This window comes from Chelonia mydas, chromosome 3 (genome assembly GCF_015237465.2).
Source record: "Chelonia mydas isolate rCheMyd1 chromosome 3, rCheMyd1.pri.v2, whole genome shotgun sequence".
Classification (NCBI taxonomy): Eukaryota; Metazoa; Chordata; order Testudines; family Cheloniidae; genus Chelonia; species Chelonia mydas.
The window spans coordinates 66891281-66912882 of NC_057851.1; the positions used below are offsets into that span (position 1 = coordinate 66891281).

Consider the following 21602-nt stretch of genomic DNA (forward strand, 5'->3'; position numbering starts at 1 on the left):
TTTTCTATTGCCTCTGTACAAAGTGGAATATTTATACTGTATTATACCTGTAATATGAGCAAGGTATTGGACAGTCGAGGTTTTGCCAGTTCCTGTTTCACCCACCAACAGCACAGGCTCTCCTTTGTCAACACACATTGCAAGCTGTTCAATCAGTACCGAAGATGGGCGTGTGGCAGCGAAGTTTTGCTTCTCCCTGCCAAGCCAGAGAAAGCAGCTGTTAAGGACAAGGTACCTCAAGAAACTCTCACTTCAATTTTAATTTTTTTCCCCTTAGGGTTGCAACTAAAGTTTTGACTTTTAAATAAGAAAATATGTCTAACAAAAACAGTTCCAAAGATGTGCGTTTAAATACCAGATTAGATACACCAGTGCTCGTTTTCTCTATTTACAACTCAGAAATTTAGACTTTTTCGTTAACAACTTTTTATTAATTATAGTAAAGAAATTTGGGCTTCTCACAAGAATCCTTGGTTTTTACACTTCCCTCTTCCCTACCACCTGAGTTACTGCCACCAAAACGGCTTTCATTGCTACATCCTTCAAATGCTCCCTTCACCAAGTCAGATTTGCTTTTGTCACCACCCAACACCTTCCCAGACATTTCCAGCTCTAGCCTGATTTCAGGATATTCTAACTTAAAAGATGCAGAGAATCTCCATCCTTGGTTTGTTAGAGATGCCATGCTGACATCTCAGTCCTGATATAAGATTCTGATATCAAAACAAACAGCCTTATTCTTTTGCTTAAAATGATGTTGCCAGACTCCCTTAACATGCAACTTTTATACTTTAGCTTTCAATACGTTCGACTTCAACATAAAACGTATAGCTCCCAGGGAAAAAGGTACAGGAAGGGTGAGCTACAGTCATCTTTACCTTTGTATAAGAAGTGCCTGAGTTTGCTTCCGCAAGAGCCGCACTCTTCCCACAGCGACTTCATGTTCCCTTATTAGAATTTCTGGTTTATGAAGCTGACAATAGAACTCTGCCTAAATAGAAAGCACCATTATTTCCACTGTATATCATAATTCTGCCTGATACTTTATGCAAAGAACATAGCCAGTACATTTTCTGTTCATCTAGTATCACTGTGTAACAAGCTCATTTGCTCATGAACACATTTTGAATCCTCATCACTTGGAAGACTTAAGAATCTTCCAAGTTCCACCCCTTCCTCCCAATGGTCCTTTTTCATTGGACAAGTATTGATTTCTCTCTGTACTTCTTATGGAACCTATGTCATTATGGGTCTATTTTGTCAATCTCTTTGCTAATCAATTACTTAAACCTGTATCAGAATCTAATTAGTTTAACGTGTGCTCTGCTGAAGCAGGAAAGCAAACAGCTTGTTGGGTGAGGCATAATATTATTTGTGTACAGAGGCACTGAGTGGGATGTCTGTCTCAATAGGATATTCATGGCAGTTACAGATTCTTCTGTTTCTATACTTAAACAATGGGGAATGAGGGAAGTGAACAGAAAAATCTGTATATATATATATTTGACATTTTGAATTCTTCTCAAAGATCTTCTAAAGTTTTCATTCATTAAAGAAGGCTGCAAAGGAGGGATACTGTCAACTTTGGGGTAAAGGATGGAGATCACACTTTTATCTGAAAATTTTGTAAGTTATCCAAGTAAATTATCAGTGAAAGACTAGAGGAAGCACACTTTCCGTTTGCTTTGTGCATCTGACAGTGCTAATCAACTTCACTGTTTTATAGATGGTCAGTTGGCCTTTGTTTCTCATTCATTAGCATGATGAGAACACCTGCACACTGATCTGGAGGGAGTTCACACTTATACTCTTCCCCAGGTATAGGCATGGGAAGTAGAGGAGCAGGGGTGCTGCATTACCCCCAGGTTTTATGCAGGGTCCCGGCTGCTGGCTGTGCACGTGGGGTCCCAGGTGCCAGCCCCACTCCTGGCCATGCATGCGGGGTCCCGCATCATGGCTGCTGGCCCCATTCCCAGGGGTCCCGGCTGCCGGCCCCCCTCCCAGCCGCGCATGTGGGGTCCCAGCTGCCAGTGCCACACACGGGACTCTGCTACTGGCCCTGCGCCTGCCCCCAGCCATGGACCCAGCCTCGGCCCCCACATCCCTGTCCTTGTCCCCCACTCCTGGAGACACAACCCTGCTCCCAGCCTCAGCCTGGGGGAGGCGGGGAGCGAGGGGGGTGTCGGCAAGAGGTAAAAAGTTTGGGGATAGTTCTGCTGGCTTTCAACCCCCCCCCATAAAAAGCATTTAAGCGCCACTGTCCCCAGGCCCTTTAAAAGAGGCTTTAGTGGCAAAGCTGAAACTATAACTGGAGAGTCAAAATGCAGTCGTGAGCACAGACAGGAAGGTGAAGCGGGAGCCCAAGTATGTGCTGCTGCTCTTGGGCCCTGTTCAAAGACCATTCTAAACATCAGCTGAACAGCAGGGAAAAAAAGAATTTTTAAAAATTTAGTCTAAGAAGTGTAAGGCCTGGATATTCTTAAATTAATCATTTCCAAAAAATTCAGATACACTATCTGTCCTTTTAAGGAGGGTCTCTAAGACTAATATTACTTTAATACCTAGACTGAGAAGCATTCTTATACATACGCTTTTTCAAACTGTATCTATCCTAAAAAGCTAAAACAGCATCAGTGTCAGCATTTTGTTGCACATGAATAACCAGTTTTACTGATCCCTGTAACTGTGAAATCAAATGGTTTCATCCAGGCAAAAAGTCATCTTTTACCATTCATTTATTGAATAATTTAGAATATTTTAAATAAGGGCCACGCTAATCATTTCTCAATATACCTTTTTCTTGGAAATGTTTAGTTTGCTTCCAATAATTTCTGCCATTTTCTGCCTGCTCCCTTGCTTGGACAGCATAGCTGTGAAACAGTCTAATGCCTGTCAAGGGAAAAAAACACCACCACATTTTCAATTAATATGTTGTAACTTGACAGTAATCACTACACTTCACGTACCCTGGGCCTTATCAAGAGCTCACTGAAGTCAGTAGGAATCTTTTTATTGATTTCAGTGGACTTTGGATCTGACCCCATGAGTCCAACTACACAAAGTTCAAAAAGAACCCTAAAAACCCTGTAATTACTTAAAATAACATTTCTATACCTGGGAGTGTCACAGCTTTAGAATCTTCTTGGGTGATAAGCATCTCCTCATGGGTCACAAGATACCACACCATAAAGCTACCTCTGAGGCATGACTGGACAATACCAGTTCTACATAACACGCCAGGTTAATACATAGGGAAAATTCCACATTTGGAGAAAGGAAATCATTTTTAATCACTTGCCAAAAAAAACAAATGACATTTGAAATGGCTGAGAAATTTGAAATGTTAGAGTAAGTCTTGTAATGGAAAAGCACAGGTGAGGTTCAAAGGTGTGTTACACATGGCATCACCTCCACATACCTGCTTCTATGGATACACACAGAAGCATGTGATAAATTTAATTTTTAAATTTAAATTTAAAATTTAACAGACCTGTGAAATAAAGTTACAACTGGCTACCACTGTATCACTTGCCCACAAATTCATCTCCCAAGGACTTATTCTAACATTGCAAATCTCTTGGCAACTTCGAAGAGCAACCAATCTTTATTTTTTTAAATGAGCCAGGAAATGCATCTTTACTATACCAAAACATGTAACCCATCAACACCCCAGGCCAAGGGTAAAAAACCTGTCCTGAGCTGCCCAGTAAGCAATTCTAAATATAAGCATCACAGCTTTAAAGTCTCAGCAATGCCAAAAACAGAATCTTGTCATCATGGGAGGGGGAAGGTCTGCCTCTTCCTGATGAGCTCAGTGTTTGCATATAGCCCTGGAGGTGTCCCAGGCTATCAGACTTTAAAACAACATTTTTTTGTTTAAAAAACAGGCTGCTTTGAGAGGTGTTTTACATGTATTCGTTTTAATTTCTCCCTTCCTTTGAGTCCTGCATAAGTTGGATTTAGAGTAGCTAAAGGCCTCTGGGTCATAGGAGGGGGATATAATATTACCATTTTTAAAGAAAAGACATTAAAATATTCCTAAAGTTGTGTTTTTGTAGCACATAAGATGCACTAATGGCACGCATTTGGGATGATATGCATAACACATAACTTTGCCACTCACCAGCAATGTGCCATCCCAAACTCACACCACTAAAACTTACGTCACACCACACCATCATATATTTTATATTCCAGTAAGTTGGTCAGAGAGACATTCAGTATGTTACTACACAAAGACCTTTTCCAGGTCCAAGATGTCTAAGACCATAGGGATGCCTATGGGCTCTGTAACTGCATCCATCACTCCAACTAGAATCTGTTCAAGGCAGCACTATTTTTTTAAAATGAGTCTTGCTTTATGCCTTAAGGGCCAACACCAACATCCTTAGTGAACAACTGTAAAATGGATTGAGTATTACTGTACCTCCTGAAAAATATTCACTGCAGTAGTTGAGGAAGAGCTGTCAAAGTTGTAGGCAATCCTGCTGCACCAATTCAATAAATCTCTAAGACAAGAGAGAGAGGAAGCCATATGTTGGGTACAGCTGAACAGTAATACACAGCTCTTTGTTCCTCAATTCAGTCCAATTACTCTCCCTGCTGGTAACTAGATTATATTTTCATTCAGATTTCATTTTACTTTTTAAATGTATACATGAAGGTATCACAGAAGTGGGATGTGTACTCCAAAGTGCAAATGACTACAGTAGAACCTCAGAGTTACGAACACCTCGGGAATGGAGGTTGTTCGTAACTCTGGCCATGTCTACATCAACGCTGCTGTGATCGATGCAGTGGGGGTTGATTTAGTGCAGTGGTGGGCAACCTGTGGCCCATGGGCCACAGGCGGCCCACCACTGATCTACCGCGTCTAGTGAAGACCCGCTAAATCAACTGCAGAGAGCTCTCTGGTCAACTCCCGTACTCCACTGGAATGAGAAGAGTAAGTTAAATTGACGGGAGAGCATCTCCCATTGATGCAGTGTGGTGTAGACACCACAGTAAATCGACCTAATCTACATAGCTGGAGTAGCATAATTTAGGTCGACTTATCCCCGTAGTGTAGACAAGGCCTCTGAAATGTTCGTAACTCTGAACAAAACGTTACGGTTGTTCTTTCTGAACATTGACTTAATACAGCTTTGAAACTTTACTATGCAGAAGAAAAACGATGCTTTCCCTTTTTTTTAGCAGTTTACCTTTAACACAGTACCGTACTGTATTTGCCTTTTTTTTTTTTTTTTCTTTCTTTTTTTTGGTCTCTGCTGCTGCCTGATTGCATATTGTCAGTTCCAAATGAGGCCTGTGGTTTACTGGTCAGTTCATAACTTCGGTTTTTGTAGCTGTGCGGTTCTACTGTACTTAAAGAGCCACAATGTCTATTTTGGCAAAGTACTAGCAAACTATCAGAAACAGCCAGACATACATACCACATTAACAATTCTAGATAAACAAAGTTATTACAAAAAGCTTGCTTTTGTAATTGAGTAATTTATAAGGAAAATCTTTTCAAAGCTCAAGTTGCTTGCCAAAACCTCATTCCTTCTGAACTTCAGAATAAAGCAAACATGTTTCTGATGACAAAGTTCATGACTAATATTAAGCGCGCAAATGGCTATGTTTTTAATAAAGGCCATTTCTATCACACTCCAAGGCTACTCTGCACTACCATATATCTAGTATTTGCATATTGTTTCATGAAATAATACTGATTATATAACTCAGTACAACTATCTTTGGTGCTTGATGTGAGAAGAAAGAGGAAAATCCAACAATCCACTCTGCATTTTGTCATCATTAGACAGGCCAGAAAAGAATTTGAAGAACAACTAGCCAAAGACTCAAATACTAACATAAAAAAAAAAAAGTGTACATCAGAAGCAGGAAGCCTTCTAAACAATAAGTGGGGCCACTGGATGATTGAGTGCTAAAGGAGTGCTCCAGGAAGATAAGGCCATTGGAGAAAAACTGAATTAATTCTTTGCATCAGTCTTCACTACAGAGGACGTGAGGGAGATTCCCAAACCTGAGCCATTCTTTTTAAGATGACAAATCTGATGAACTGTCCCAGATTGAGGTGTCATTAGAGGAGGTTTTGGAGCAAACTGATAAACAGTAATAAGTCACCAGGACCAGATGGTATTCACACGAGAGTTCTGAAGGAACTCATATATGAAACTGCAGAACTACTAACTGTGGTATGTAATCTATCATTTAAATCAGCTTCTGTAGCAGATGACTGGAGGACAGCTAATGTGACGGCAATTTTTTAAGGCGATTCTGGCTATTAAAGGCCAGTAAGCCTAACTCAGTAAGAGGCAAATTAGTTGAAACTATATTAAAGAACAGAATTATCAGAAACACAGATGAATACAATTTGTTGGGGAAGAGTCAACATGGCTTTTGTAAAGGGAAATTATGCCTCAACAATCTATCAGAATTCTTCGAGGGAGTCAACAAACATGCGGACAAAGAGGGTTGAGTGGCTTTAATGTATTTAAGACTTTCAGAAAGCCTTTGACAAAGTCCCTCACCAAAGGCTCTTAAGCAAACTAAGCAGTCATGGAATAAGAGGGAAGGCTCGCTCATGGATCAGTAACCGTTTAAAAGAAAAGAAACAAAGGGTAGAAATAAATGGTTAGTTTTTGCAATGGAGAGAGGTAAATAGTGGTGTCCCCAGGGGTCTGTACTAGAACCAGTGCTGATCAAAATATTTATAAATGATCTGGAAAAGGGGGTAAACAGTGAGGTGGCAAAATTTGAAGATGATACAAAATTACTCAAGATAGTTAAGTCCAAAGCAGACTGCAAAGATCTCACAAAGGGATCTCACAAAACTGGGTGACTGAACAATAAAATGGCAGATAAAATTCAATGTTGATATATGCAAAGTAATGCATTTTGGAAATTTCAACTATGCATACAAAATCATGGGGTCTAAATTAGCTGTTACCACCCAAGAAAGAGATCTTGGAGTCATTTTGGATAGTTCTCCAAAAACATTTGCTCAACGCACAGTGGCAGTCAAAAAAGTGACCAGAATGTTAGGGACCATTAGGAAAGGGATAGATAATAAGAAAGAAAATATCATAATGTCTCTATATAAATCCATGGTAGGCCACACCTTAAATACTGTGCGCAGATGTGGTTCCTCTATCTTAAAAAAGATATATCAGAAATGGAAAAGGCATAGAAAAGGGCAAAAAAAATGATTAGGGGTATGGAACAGCTTCCATGTCAGGAGAGATTAAAAAGACTGGAATTTTCAAATTTGGAAAAGAGACAACTAAGAGGGGATATGATAGTGGTCTATAAAATCATGACTGGTGTGGAGAAAGTGAATAAGGAAGTGTTATTTACCCCTTCACATAACAGAAGAACCAGGGGGTCACCAAATGAAATTAATAGGCAGCAGATTTAAAACAAACAAAGGGAAGTACTTCTTCACACAACGCACAGTCAACTCATTGCCAGGGGATGCTGTGAAGGCTAAAACTATAACAGAGTTCAAAAAAGAACTAGATAAGTTCATGGATAGGTCCATCAATGGCTATTAGCCAGGATGGTCAGGGATGCAACCTCATGCTCTGAGTGTCCCTACCCTCTGTTTGCCAGAGCTGGAAGTGGACAACAGGGGAGGGATTACTTGATGACTGCCTGTTCTATTCATTCCCTCTGAAGCACCTGGCATTGGCCACTGTCAGAAGACAGGATACTGAGCTAGATGAACCATTGGTCTGACTCACTAAGGCTGTTCTTATGACACAAAAAGCCATAAAATAATTGTATGTTACAGGATTGGCTTCTTTGAGCAAACTATAGATTAGAATGCCATAAACAATTGCTTAACACCAAGATGCACTAATCTCATGTGCAAATAAAGAATACAGCTGAAAAAATATTCATTAGTTACCCCTTAATCTCATTTGTGTCCCCTTTCAACAAGAAGTTTCAGTAGTAATTAGCAAATCTTACTACTAGACCAGAGGTGGGCAACAACGGCCCGCAGGCCACATCCGGCCCGTGGGCCCATCCTGCCCGGTCCTTGAGCTCCCCACCAGGGAGGCTAGCCCCCAGCCCCTCCCCTGCTGTTCCCCGTCCCCTGCAGCTACAGCGCCACGCCGGCAGCACTCTGGGCGGTGGGCTGCACGCTCCTGCAGGGCAGTGCAGCAGCATGTCTGGCTCCGGCTGGGCGGCATGGCTGCCAGATATAATGCTCTGAGCGCCATGGTAAGGGGACCAGAGGTGCCAGGGGGCAGGCAGGGACGGGGGGCAGTTGGATAGGTGTGGGAGTCCCAGGGGTATTGTCAGGGGATGGTTGGATGGGGCAGAGGTTCTGGGGCGGGCTGGAAAGGCGTGGAAGTCCCGGGGGGCCTGTCAGGGGGCAGAGGTGTGGATAGGGGTCGGGGCAGTCAGGGGACAGGGAGCAGGGGGGGTTGGATAGGGGGTGGGGTCCCAGGGGGGCGGTTAGGAGCGGGGGGTCCCAGGAGGGGGCAGTCAGGGGACAAGGAGCAGGGGGGTTGAATGGGTCAGTGGTTCTGAGGGGAGCAGTCAGGGGGTGGGAAGTGGGAGAGGGCGGATATGGGGCGGGGCCAGGCTGTTTGGAGAGGCACAGCCTTCTCTACCCAGCCTTCCATAGAGTTTTGCAACCCCAATGTGGCCCTCGGGCCAAAAAGTTTGCCCACCCCTGTACTAGACCTTATACATTTTGCTAAAAAAGGCATTGAGAAATATCCCTGTGGCTTTATATTAAATTCTGATTTCTGACCCCTTGATCCCAAGAGGTTCAAATCATTCAGGACATTTTACATTTAATCAAAATTATGCAGTCAGTCTTGCATAGTAGTTATATTCCACACTACACAACAAAGTGAAGTTCTACATCCTTCGGATTCAGAGTTCCAGAGGGCTACGAAGCATTAAAAATGACTTTAAAACAAACAAAAGAATGACAGAATTTTCCAAGGCTATTAATTTTTTAACTTATGTTTCATAATGTTAATTGTTTTTCCCCAAGGAAAAAACCACAAACCAAGCCAAGGTTTACTGTAAACTTTCACTCGCTGGCTAAATATTCTCTGAATAAATGTGTAAGGGACAAACCTACCTCAGAGATAGTTCTCTTCCCTCCAGATTTGGCCTTTTGTTTTCTTTTCTCAGTTCTGATGTATCTTCCACTCCCTGCTCATAGGCAGGAAAACTGATTTCTGTTATTTGATGCTTGTCTCCAGTCAGCTGAATATAAATGTCTAGTAGATGATCAGTCACAGCAGCAAGGTTGGGGTATCTGCCCTGAAGAATCTGAGAAACAGAAATTGCAATCTGTATAAACTCAGAAGCCAACTACTGGTCATGCAAGTTTTATTAGGATATACTCAGATAATCACTCCCCAAGAGGCCAAGTTACAAAGACTAGTAAGGGGGGATCCAATCTTAAAAAGAAGCTAAGTACTTTTGTAGCCTATAAAAATGATGAAGCAAGAGGAAGACCAAGGACAGAGTAGGCCCATTACTCAACGAGGGGGGAAAGAAAACAACAGAACATGTGGAAATGGCAGAGGTGCTTAATGACTCCTTTGTTTCGGTTTTCACCAAGGTTGGTGGCGATTGGATGTCTAACACAGTGAATGCCAGTGAAAATGAGGTAGGATCAGAGTCTAAAATACGGAAAGAACAAGTCAAAAATTACTTAGACAAGTTAGATGTCTTCAAATCACGTGGGCCTGATGAAATGCATCCTAGAATACTCAAGGAGCTGACTGAGGAGATATCTGAGCCATTAGCAGTTATCTTTGAGAAGTCATGGAATACAGGAGACATTCCAGAAGACTGGAAAAGGGCAAATATAGTGCCCATCTATAAAATGGGAAATAAGGACAACCTGGGGAATTACAGACCAGTCAGCTTAACTTCTGTAACGGAAAGATAATGGAGCAAATAATTAAGCAATCAATCTGCAAACACCTAGAAGATAATAAGGTGATAAATAACATTCAGCATGGATTTGTCAAGAACACATTGTGTCAAACCAACCTGATAGCTTTCTTTGACAGGGTAACAAGCCTTGTGGATTGGGGGGGAAGGGGTAGATGTGGTATATCTTGACTTTAGTAAGACTTTCGATGCTGTCTCGAATGACCTTCTCATAAACAAACTAGGGAAATACAACCTAGATGGAGCTACTATAAGATGGGTGCATAACTGGTTGGAAAATTGTTCCCAGAGAGTAATCAATCAGTGGTTCACAGTCATGCTGGAAGGGCATAACAAGTGGGGTCCCGCAGGGATCTGTTCTGGGTCTGGTTCTGTTCAATATCTTCATGAATGATTTAGATAATGGCATAGAGAGTATACTTATAAAATCTGCGGATGATACCAAGCTGGGAGGGGTTGCAACTGCTTTGGAGGATAGAATTAAAACTCAAAATGATCTGGAAAAACTGGAGAAATGATCTTAAGTAAATAGGATGAAATTCAATAAGGACAAATGCAAAGTACTTCACTTAGGAAGGAACAATCAGTTGCACACATACAAAATGGGAAATGACTATCTAGGAAGGAGTACTGCGGAAAGGGATCTGGGGCTCATAGTGGATCACAAGCTAAATATGAGTCAACAGTGTAACGCTGTTGCAAAAAAAAAGCAAACATATTTCTGGGATGTATTAGCAGGAATATGCTAAGCAAGACACGAGAAATAATTCTTCCGCTCTACTCCATGGTGATTAGGCCTCAACTGGAGCATTGTGTCCAGTTCTGGGCACCACATTTCAGGAAAGATGTAGACAAATTGGAGAAAGTCCAGAGAAAAGCAACAAAAACTATTAAAAGGTCTAGAAAACATGACCTATGAGGGAAGATTGAAAAAATTGGGTTTGTTCAGTCTGGAGAAGAGAAGATTGAGAGGGGACATAACAGTTTTCAAGTGCATAAAAGATTGTTACAAGGAGGAGGGAGAAAAATTGTTCTTCTTAATCTCTGAGGATAGGACAAGAAGCAATGGGCTAAAATTGCAGCAAGGGAGGTTTAGGTTGGACATTAGGAAAAACTTCTGAACTGTCAAAGTGGTTAAGCACTGGAATAAATTGCCTAAGGAGGCTGTGGAATCTCCATCATTGGGGATTTTTAAGAGCAGGTTGGACAAATATCTGTCGGGGTGGTCTAAATAATACTTAGTCCTGCCTTGAGTGCAGGGGACTAGACTTGCAGAGTCTAGAGTGCAGGGGATGACCTCTCGAGGTCCCTTTCAGTTCTATGAGTCTATGGTGCTTGCTTATGTTATACGGAACTGTGTTGAAATGTAAGTACAGTAGATTCTGCTTAATAGCAACTTGGATATTAACAACTTCCAGTTAATAACAATGTTTTGCCAGGAACCAATCCCGTCCGATTGATTTTAATGTAAATGCGGTTTGGATATTGGCAACAGCATGCTGCTTATTAGCTGTATTTTTGAGAAAAAAGGATCCACCTTCAGGCAAGTTTGTAGGGATGCAGCCCCACAAGGAAGCACTGGGATGGGCCGAGCACACTCTGCATGCAGGTTTGCAGAGCTGCAGGTAGGGAAGCAAGTGCTGAGACCTGCCTTCCCTGGCTGCAGTGGTGCAAATGTGCCTGTGGCTGGTGCTCAGCTGGTCCCAGAGCTTCCTTCTGGGATGGCAGCTTGCAAACCTGCACACAGGGACCACACAGGAGATAACAGGCTGTGGGCTGGGAGAGGAGGCTGTAGGCAGAGTGGGAGGAAGCAGCTGCAGCCCAGATTCCAGAGCTGCATGGTACCTCTCCCAGTACCTGCACTCTCCCGACTGCACCCTGTCAGGGCACTCCATATAGGGAAGAAAGTGCTGGGACATGCTGAGCCAAAGGGTGCAGAGAGAGGTACTATGCAGCTCCATGGGCCCCCAGTACACCTATTCCCTGGAAAACCCTGGTATTCGGGCTGCTGCCCCCTTCCTTGTTGCTGTCTGCCCACAAGCAGGTTTGTGGGCTGCACCCAGGGAAGGCACATCCCAGCATTTCCTTCCCTGGCTGCTGCCTCAGAAAGCTACTTTCTGCTTATTAGCAATTGTTGGACAATAGCAACTTTTTGCTGGCAACCAAGAGGTTGCTAACAAACGGAATCTACTCTAGGCCCAAAAATCTGTTTCCTAAAACCAGGCTTGACAAAAGTCAAGCGAGGCCTGGTAGAAGACGGGTCAAGTGAAGTGAGACAATTCAGAGGCAAGTTAGAGATAAATTAGGGGATAACCCCAGGTCATGTTGTGAAACGCGATAGGGAGGGTCCCAGAACCTGGGCTCCAGCCCAAACCCAAATGCCTGCACCACAATTTTACAGCCCTGCAAGCCTGAATCAGCTGACACGGGCCAGCCATGGATGTTTAACTGCAGCGTAAACGTACCCTAAGAGGCTTGTGGATCCCTTCCACACCTCCATGAGAATTAGAAGGGTTAAAATTGCCCTCAAGTCTTTTGATTGGGCCCCGGGGGGATGGGGGAGGGGCACAAAAAGAACCAAAAAAGTCTTCCTCCCATTGACAAGCCTTCTTCACACTCAGATTGCACTTTGAGGTCTATACCTGCAAAGAAAAGGGCTAGAGAATTACCTTTTAAATGGAAGCTTTCTTCTCCAGCAGTCATTTGATGTACTATACTAAGCTCAACCAAAGTAGACATTCCCTAGAGATGTTAAGAATTGTACTGAACTGTTCTATTTTGAGGTTGCCCAAAATCTCTCTCTGATTCACTTCCAAGCTTTGTAGAATAAGTATTCCTTTGCCCCAGATCTAACCTATCCATTTTGAAGCCAATATGACTATTTTGTGGATTTTGAACAACAAAAACAAGAATCAGGCTTATTATGGAATCTCTGTTGTAAACCTTAACTCTGGAACAACGTCCGGTGCTCTATAATGACATTACTCCACCTACCTCTTTGAGTTCTGCTTTATTCATGTTATCCATCCGAATTTTGGTCCAATACTTGTCCAGAAGAGTAGCATGGCTGTTTTGTTGTCGGTACCAACCACCACCACAGCTGAAGACTCTAAATTAAACAAACACACCCAATGGAGTCATATAGCATATTACATATAGTTTAACTGAAGAATTTAAAATTCCATATTCTACCGTAGGACTATTCCAATGCCTCAAAGAACTAGTAAGTTTAGCACATTTGTCTTGGTCTAATCTGAATGCACAAAGCTTCTAGGGTCCATAGCAGAAGCTGCATGTCATCCTGTCTCTTTTCCATATTACCCACCCCTTACTGGTGTATATTTCTCCTTTTGGCCCAAACTGCCTATTCCCACAGAGAAACATGCAGAAGGGAGAGAGTCAGAGCAGCAGCAAACTACCCTGGAGATTTCCCTTACCAAGTTTGCTGCCCTATCTAGGGGAGGGGCTTGGAATGAGGAGGGGAGTTATGTCTCCTCACTTCCCAGATCCTCTCCAGTTCTCAACTCCACACACATAGCTGCTGCATCTGTCCTATCTCCGAGTTCTGTGCTGACTCCCATTGCTCCTGCAGGATCTGTGCTTTCACTGACTAGGCTCAAGGCAGCTGCAGAGGTGGACCAGGGGAAATTATAATTGTGAGCTGCAAAGTCTGTCAGGTCTGGACAAGACAGTGCCTGGGAGGACATTGCTCTTCCCCATGGCTCCAGACCTCAATATCCATAGATATCCAATATCCATAAGAGCTCCTTCAGACATAGCATCAGTGAGAGTTTCAGCAGAGGAGGAAGGGTATTTCCTGTTGCAGAGATCACATTTCACATATACAAGAAAGGGCACTGCCCTTGTCCTCTGATCCCTGCTTGTTTGCCACTGTATTACTGTCACCAGTTGTTTCTCGCCCCGTCTTGGTCTCACTTTTCTTGTCACTCTCTCCGCCCTTGTTACTCCAGTTTTCACTGCTCCCCATCTTTACTGCCTCCTGTTTTGCTCCTTCTTCCTTGCCAGACATCCCTCATTTTTGCCCTGTTTTCCCCCTTTCCTTTGCAGCAGTGTAAGGATGACCAAGGAGCTGCTCATGGATCTTCTCACCTGACTCAATTCCCTGACAGAGTTTTCTCTGAACTCACCATTTACTGGCTTCCCATAGCAGCAGGAGGTCGCACCAGCAAAACCTACTGCTGCACATTAAGACACCTCCCACACCCTCAACGCCCATGACATGCCCGCCATGGCAGCAGTCCTGTGCATGCAACTGATTATCAGCCTTTTACTTACAAATCTTGAAATTCTATCCTTGTTTTTTTAAATTCACTCCTTCAATTTAAATAAAACGAAACCCACTCATGACTATTTAGAAACTGTCCCAATAATACTTTGACACAGCTCCGCGAAAGAGGTGTGAAGCACCAGAGTAGCATCAACAGAGCTTACAATTCTACTATATCAAGACATATGCACATTGGGTTAAGCTCGCAAATAACAAACAATGATTAAGGCTCCGTGACTTCTGCAGAGGCCAGTGTGGCTGACCTCAGGGCCACCCAAGCAGCTGACTCAGAGGCCAGCTGCTCTGGTGGCCCCAGGGACAGCCACATCAGCCGCTTCTGGAGTAGCTCCGGGGCCAGCCACATCAGCTGCTGCTGGGGCGGCCCCAGGGACCACACGAGCAACAGCCAGTGTGACTGGCCCTGGGGACTGCCCAAGCAGCAGTCACAGAGCGGCCAGAGCCCCCAGGATTTAGTCAGGGGTATTTTTAGTAAAAGCCATGGACAGGTCAGGGGCCATGAATTTTTCTTTATTGCTTGTGACCTATGACTTTTACTAAAAATACCCGTGACTAAATCGTAGCTTGAACAATGATCAACAGGAAGAAAATGTTTTCTCGAAGGAGCAAAAACATAAGCAGTAGGAAAAAGTTGTTTACGTTTTGAAAAGTGTAGCAAAAATGTTGCTCAACAATATTATTTTAAATGATGCACTATATATACTTCGGTATTCTTCCAACTTTCATAAGCACTACAAAAATGTGAGAATCAAATATTTTACATATTAGTTTTAACAACATGAAAATCAGAACATATCATTCTGAGCCAAAAGCTCTCCATAAAGGAAAATGAAGGAACATCCAATCTGAATATTTGTTGACTTTCTTATTTTTAACCTACAAAGCCTTCAATCTTGCCGAAGTAATGGTTGCATAAAATGCTACAGTATAGATCCAGTCCTACTGCAAGGCTGTTCGATATTTAATGCATTTCTTTTACATGTTTTATGACTAATAAAGTCTATGTATCGCATTCTAGCCGTCTGAACTTTATGTTGGTCTGAATTCCTTACTCTTGTTGCCTTCAGCTTAAAAGCAGCCAATTAACGTTCATGTTCATTTTACCTTACATGCCTACCTTCTAGTTGCAAAGAACTGGAATCCAGGAGCCACTTTTAAACAGTCTCCACGACCAGGAATCAGTAATTCTTCATTTTCCAGAAGAGGAATCAGCACAGAGATCTGAAAAAGAGAAAGAACTCCTACCTTGGAAACAAAAAGCAATACTCCTACTTCTTTTGGGAGAAGCTCAACCACGCAGACTGTATTTCTTTCATGAGTCACCAGCCCACTTATACTGAGCTACCTTAATATGCCAGTCAGCCAGAAACAGCAGTTCCTCTCATAGGTACGTGTTTCTAAGTGACACTGACAAGGATTGAACAGTCCCAGTTAACATCACTCAGCCGCAAGTTCCATAGTGAGAGTACATTACTACACTCTTTCTGCTGGCATTCACATTTTAATAGAAAAATGACCATCAGCATTTTCCTTTTCATCCTTCTTCACCCTGACCACTGTGGTATCCCAATTTTTACACTGCATTACACAAGTCAGAAATCTTGCCTTTTGATAGCCCAATAGACTAAAAGGTAGTTTCACCCTTGCATGTTTGAAACCTCCTCTTTTCAATTGGCCAAAGAAAGTGTCTCTCTAAATCAAAGACCTTGTTTATGGCAGCCATCCGTACCTTCTATCACAAAAATATCCCCACATCCCAACTCTGCCCATCACCCCAGGAGAGTACAAAATGTTGATTCCCCTGAATGACTTACATCCCAAACAGAAAGAAAAGAAATAACAGGTTGGAGGAAGGGCTGGGGTTACAAGGAAATTGCCATACAAGAAGCTTGCTGGGGTGGGGTTTGGGGGCGGCAGAGAGGTTGGCAGGATGCAAGGAGTCTGGTGCATATAATAAGCTCAGCCTACAAAAGTGAGGAAGTATACAACCCTCTAGTGGTAAAATACTCAAATATAGAGAAGGTGTTTATAGAAAAGCACGGAATTATAAAGTAAAAATACAGATATCATAAAAAATCCAGGCTACGTTAAACTGTAATTTACCTTTTAAAATAAGACACTTTAGAATATTTCAAGTAGCCCCATAAAATTGCTTAAGACCTAAATTCATAAGGAGGCTATATATTGGCTTTGTTATAGGGTCCCTATGGTTTGAAAGTCTGCATCCCAATAAAAGTAAAACTGGCAGCAGAGTTAGTGCCATAAAGGATTCTTTATAGAGCTATGAAAAAATAACTGGATGCAAGAAAGAATTTGAATTTTTGCAGAACATCCAATATAATATTTATATGAGATACCTCTTTGTAGAAGGCAGTGTAGAATTCCAGTCACTGATATAAGGAAAAGCTCTCTCTAATGAACACTAGTTCTATAACTGACTATTAGGAATCAATTAAGATAAATGTCACAGTACTTGTTCCAGAGCATAATATGGTATAATCTTTCACACTGTCTCAGCTGGGGCAAGGAGAGGTGAGTGAAAAAGAATGAATGTACCAATTGGTCAATTCAGATTACCTAATTAATGATCATTTTTTTCCCCTCTCTTCCCCCTTCCACCCCCTGCCCCAACTCAACAGATCCAAGGTGTCAACACACTACCGCTGATTGGGCATTAGCCTTTAAAACCAACTATCAGTATGCCATCACCCATTTATTTTACAATGTTGCCTATAGGAGAAAGTAAATTGCATACCACATCCAGAGGAGCATAGTCAATATCCTCCAGCACAATCCAGTGCCCTTTGGTGACAGCTTGTGTCAAGGTTCCAGGCTGCCATATAAACTCCCCTGGCACATCTGTACAACGATACATACCCAATAATGTCTGTAAAAAAAAAAAAAAAACAGAAATAAATAAAAACTGGTTTATTATATGTCTTGATAAACTCAAATAACTTACATAATATATCTAACCCCAGTATGTAAGTCATACACATAGCCTGCCTAGAGCCCTGTGTGGATGCAATGTCTCTAGAGCTCTGTGCGGATACAAAATTTGTATCCGCAGCTGATCCACAAAAATGGCCCGCAGATATCTGCGGATATAAAGCAGGTATCCGTGGATTTGTATGGCTCTATAAATATCAACACCACCCTCAGATAGTTTTTTTCAGTATGACACTAATTTTAGTGTTCAAAGAAAAATGTAAGCAACAGCATTCTTGAAACACTCCTATTATTCTCTTAACAGATATTAGCTACAATCCAAAGTGATCTACAGCTAGACTCAGCCTTCTTAGGAAAAGTAGTTAACACTGGAAATGTCAGGAGTATATACACAATTTTTATTAAATCAATTACTTTCCCTGGCTTGATGTGACATCCCGCTAATGTAACACATCCCAACTCTTTGTGCCTTTTACATCAAGATGAAACATGAAGTTACTATTCAAGGTACTTATAAAATAGAAAAAAAAATGAAGTTTTAGAAATAATTTACAACAGCTAAATGCATCCACTCATAGCTAGGGTCTTCCATATCTTTATTAAACACAAGTTTTATTCTAAAAGAGAGATTACCAACTTGAAATGCAGCCCATTTAAAAAAAAGATAAAACAGGTACTCCACCTGTCCCTGGATACCCCAACAGACTGCAGTTTCACATCCATATTTTCCTACTTCTAAAAATGTTTTCTACCTCCCCATCCCTGTGTGAAAAACCACAACAAGGAATACCAAACTATATAGGAGAAACAATTAAACTGGAATATAGTCAAATATATAAAGCAAAAATAAGATGCATTTTAAAATAAAAAGCTCTTTCTAGAAACACACTAGAAATTCTTTTCAAAGTAGCAGCCGTGTTAGTCTGTATCCACAAAAAGAAAAGGAGTACTTGTGGCACCTTAGAGACTAACAAATTTATTTGAGCATAAGCTTTCGTGAGCTACAGCTCACTTCATCGGTGCCATAAAGATACACTCCTCTTCTAAGCATTTCTTGGATAGTTCAGTTATATATTTAATTTTTTTTTTAACCTTTATACTTTGCTATTTATTTCCAGTCCCATCACACTTTCCTGAAATGGTGATCTTACAACTAAGCTCTGAGAGGCAGTTTTATTTCTACCTTTCTAAATATTTCAAAGACTTGATGAAAAGGACTAGCTCTTCCATATAAGCGGTATAGGCTGCTGCATCTGGCAACAAAATCCCCAAAGTCAACATTGTTTGTGTATATTAGCCTGCTCACAAAACTGTAGGTGTTTAACAAAGTTAAATGAAATTCTTAGTGCCCTCCCAGCCACAGTGTAAAGCCAGAAAATGCATCAGCTCAAACTCACTAGGATATGCATGAAATATCTGAAGTGTGCAATTTTCACTAGGGCCTTGTCTACATGACAGAGCTGCACCAGTTTAATTTAAGACAGTTTTAAAATCTATATAGTTACACCAGTGCAAACCCTGTGTAGACATTCATCAGTTTAAAAGTAACTTGTTTCAATGTAACTTAAACCTGCTCTCAAGTATCTTAAGGTAAATAGAAAAAAGCCTGGTATAAAACTGAAATAAGGAGTGTCCATGCAGCCTTTTACACCAGTTACTAAATCATTTTAAAATCACCCCTTTAATTAATCAGAGCAGCTCTCTCATATACACAAGTCTTAAAAAATGTAGTAACTTTAAAATTTAAAAAAAAAAAAAAAGAATTGATGTGATGCAGTTTTTGTGAAGAATTTAAAGCTTACTAAGCCCATATCTTGAAGTTTCTCATTTTCAAATTCTTCAATTCCCATTAGGAATTTGGGCTTGCTGCAGATCAATACTTCACGTTTCAAAACTTAAGTAATGTAAATCCATGTATAAGGATGGGGTTTTGAGTGTCAAGCATAAATGAGTTTACCCTTCCCACAATAGCAGGAATATTTTTCCATTACCTTACTGTCTGTCTGATCTCCAAGTTGAACTTTCAGAATATGAGGGGGCTTCATTCTTCCTGTAATGACTGCTAAATACTCAATTAAAGAAGTTTTGCCACATCCTATTGGTCCCTCTAATAATACAGGATTCTGGAAAGCTACTGCCATTGCAAGGTTTTGAAGATTCATGCAGGTAGATTCAACCAGCACAAAATGCTTAATGGTACTTTCCTGTTAGGGTAGAGAACTTAAGTTACCATACTGAAGTGTTTATTCATAGATGAGTTGTGCACAGTATTACTGGAATGCTCCAATGCAGCATTCATAAAAATGAGTCTGAATACTAGAAAATGCCAGCTATATAGCTCTTACTAGGAACTTATGCCAAATGATATAATGGGTCATTGAGAATGCAGATTGAACAAACAATACTTAATGGTTAGTATTAAAATACAGATTCAATCCACCAAAAACCTACAATAAAAATATACAATTTATAAAGTGTATGCATGAGCTAATTTGCTCTCAAAAAACAGTCAGACTACAGATGCCATAATGGTAGAGTGATTATTTTAATGTTCCACCAATGTTTATCAGATTTACCTATTAAAAAAAATCATTTGATGTATACAGCAAATTAAGTCATTAGAGCAGCTCCCTATTACAGAACACATCCATACCATAATCCAACAGCAGTTGTTTAATGATAACCTTACTCATGAGATTAAAGTGCTGAATCTATTCATATTTGCATAGACAACAATGTGGAGCCACTAAACTCACTGATGTACGAACATTAACAAAAATATACTAAATATTATACATCATCTTTTACTCAGATTATTTTAGTGCATTTAGACTTTTTAAAGGGAAGTTATATTTTACAATCAGGGTGTAAAATGAATCATCAACACATTCTTAACATATCTTAACTTTTCTACAGATGTGAAAACTTCAGTTTATTCCACAGAAATTGCCATTTTCCTGACATGCAAGGAGAGAGGAGCTAGAACAGAAAATCAAACTTATCCTTCATTGAAAATATGAAGAGCCTAGTATTTTGAACTCCTATTTTAAACAAGTTTCAATTACTTACAAGAATTGGTAAATGGTCAATAGAGTTTTATTTTGCTTGTAATTTTATTACTAGACAGAGTCCAGGAAATTCAGAAGTTGAAAATCCTGTCTCCTTGATTCCCACACTGTTTGAGAAGTGCTGAAAAACTGATGCTCTCCACACACTTCTCCAGGTCAGTGCTTTTAGATTAAACAACTTGTGCTAAGGCTGAACAGAGTCAGGAGTTGAGGTCAGGTTAGAGTGAAAGCAAGAAAGGTGGTTTGGGGAGTGGTCTAGTCTGAGAGTACTGGCTGAAGCTACAGGAAGTACAGAAGGTGGGAATGGGGAGAACAGGTTAGAGGCAGATCCTTTCTGCAGAACATGGACATGTTTCTCAGTTTGTCAATCTTTACTTCATTTGCCTTAACAGTTTACAAAAAGAAATAAAAGTTTTTAAAAAACTGTTTAGGTGAACACGTTTAAAATATGCATATTAAAACCTATCCAAAATGTGCAGAGTCCAGTGCCTTTCCTATCAATGTAAGTGTAGAAATATTTTCCTATTTGTTTTCTTTTCCTGCCTATTAGTAGGAAAGTGGCAGCCTCCACAGAGTAAGTTTTAATTTATTTAAAAAATAAATGTTAAAGAATGTCTTATTTTGGGGAGCAACTGCTGGCAAAGAGGGGGTATAAACTCATATGGCATAAAAAACATTTCCATGAGGGTACAAATGACTGTTTCGGACCCCCTTGCTGACTAGGCCATGACTCCATGTTCTTGAGAAAGCCTCTGGATTTGGCAAGGAGATACTATACAGAGTTGGAAAAGCAGCTGCTGAACATTCTTTCAGAGCCAGTTTACAAGAGCTGATATGTAGAAACCGAACAAATCGCCGCGTTAACCCTTACACTGCTTCACTCCAACACACAGCTTCTCTGAAGTACCAACATTCCACTTCACAGTGCCTTAGTGAATGGCACGGCGTGAAATAAAATTTGCCGCCAGTACTACATACATTCAATCTCACTTAAGAAATTAACCAACGTAGGTCAATTCTTAGCATTCACATTTTAATAATTAGGAGACAATTAAGGCTGTACCTACCTGTTCTTTAGGCACAAGTTGTTGCCTTGGTAGCACAACTCCACATACTGCTATTACATTTGCAGAGAGGTCACCTGATATGATGTCTCCTTGTGTGTACTGCAGCCCTTTCTCTCTGTGCCAAAGAGAGGTGTCTGGATTGGCCAAAACAAGGGCTCTCTCCACATTCCACATCTGTGATTCTTCCAGTTGCCTGTCAAATTAGTATCCACATTCATTACTGCAGTTGGATGTAATTTACACCAAATATACTTAATCATGCAATGTATTCAATGT

General features: G+C 41.0%; 1 protein-coding gene across 5 annotated transcripts in view; it reads right to left on the reverse strand.

Annotated features, from left to right (window-relative positions):
• Positions 1–21602, reverse strand: part of MDN1 (midasin AAA ATPase 1) — a 162289-nt gene that overhangs the window by 122243 nt on the left and 18444 nt on the right. For all 5 annotated transcript variants that reach the window (XM_037894480.2, XM_037894479.2, XM_043542661.1 and 2 more), the window contains exons 5-14: positions 21327–21519; positions 19183–19395; positions 16998–17129; positions 15360–15463; positions 12931–13045; positions 9110–9303; positions 4427–4508; positions 2794–2889; positions 879–991; positions 48–196 (exon numbers count right to left, since the gene is read on the reverse strand). In XM_037894480.2, coding sequence (XP_037750408.1) covers positions 48–196; positions 879–991; positions 2794–2889; positions 4427–4508; positions 9110–9303; positions 12931–13045; positions 15360–15463; positions 16998–17129; positions 19183–19395; positions 21327–21519 — 1391 coding nt within the window. The remainder of the gene's footprint in view (positions 1–47; positions 197–878; positions 992–2793; positions 2890–4426; positions 4509–9109; positions 9304–12930; positions 13046–15359; positions 15464–16997; positions 17130–19182; positions 19396–21326; positions 21520–21602) is intronic.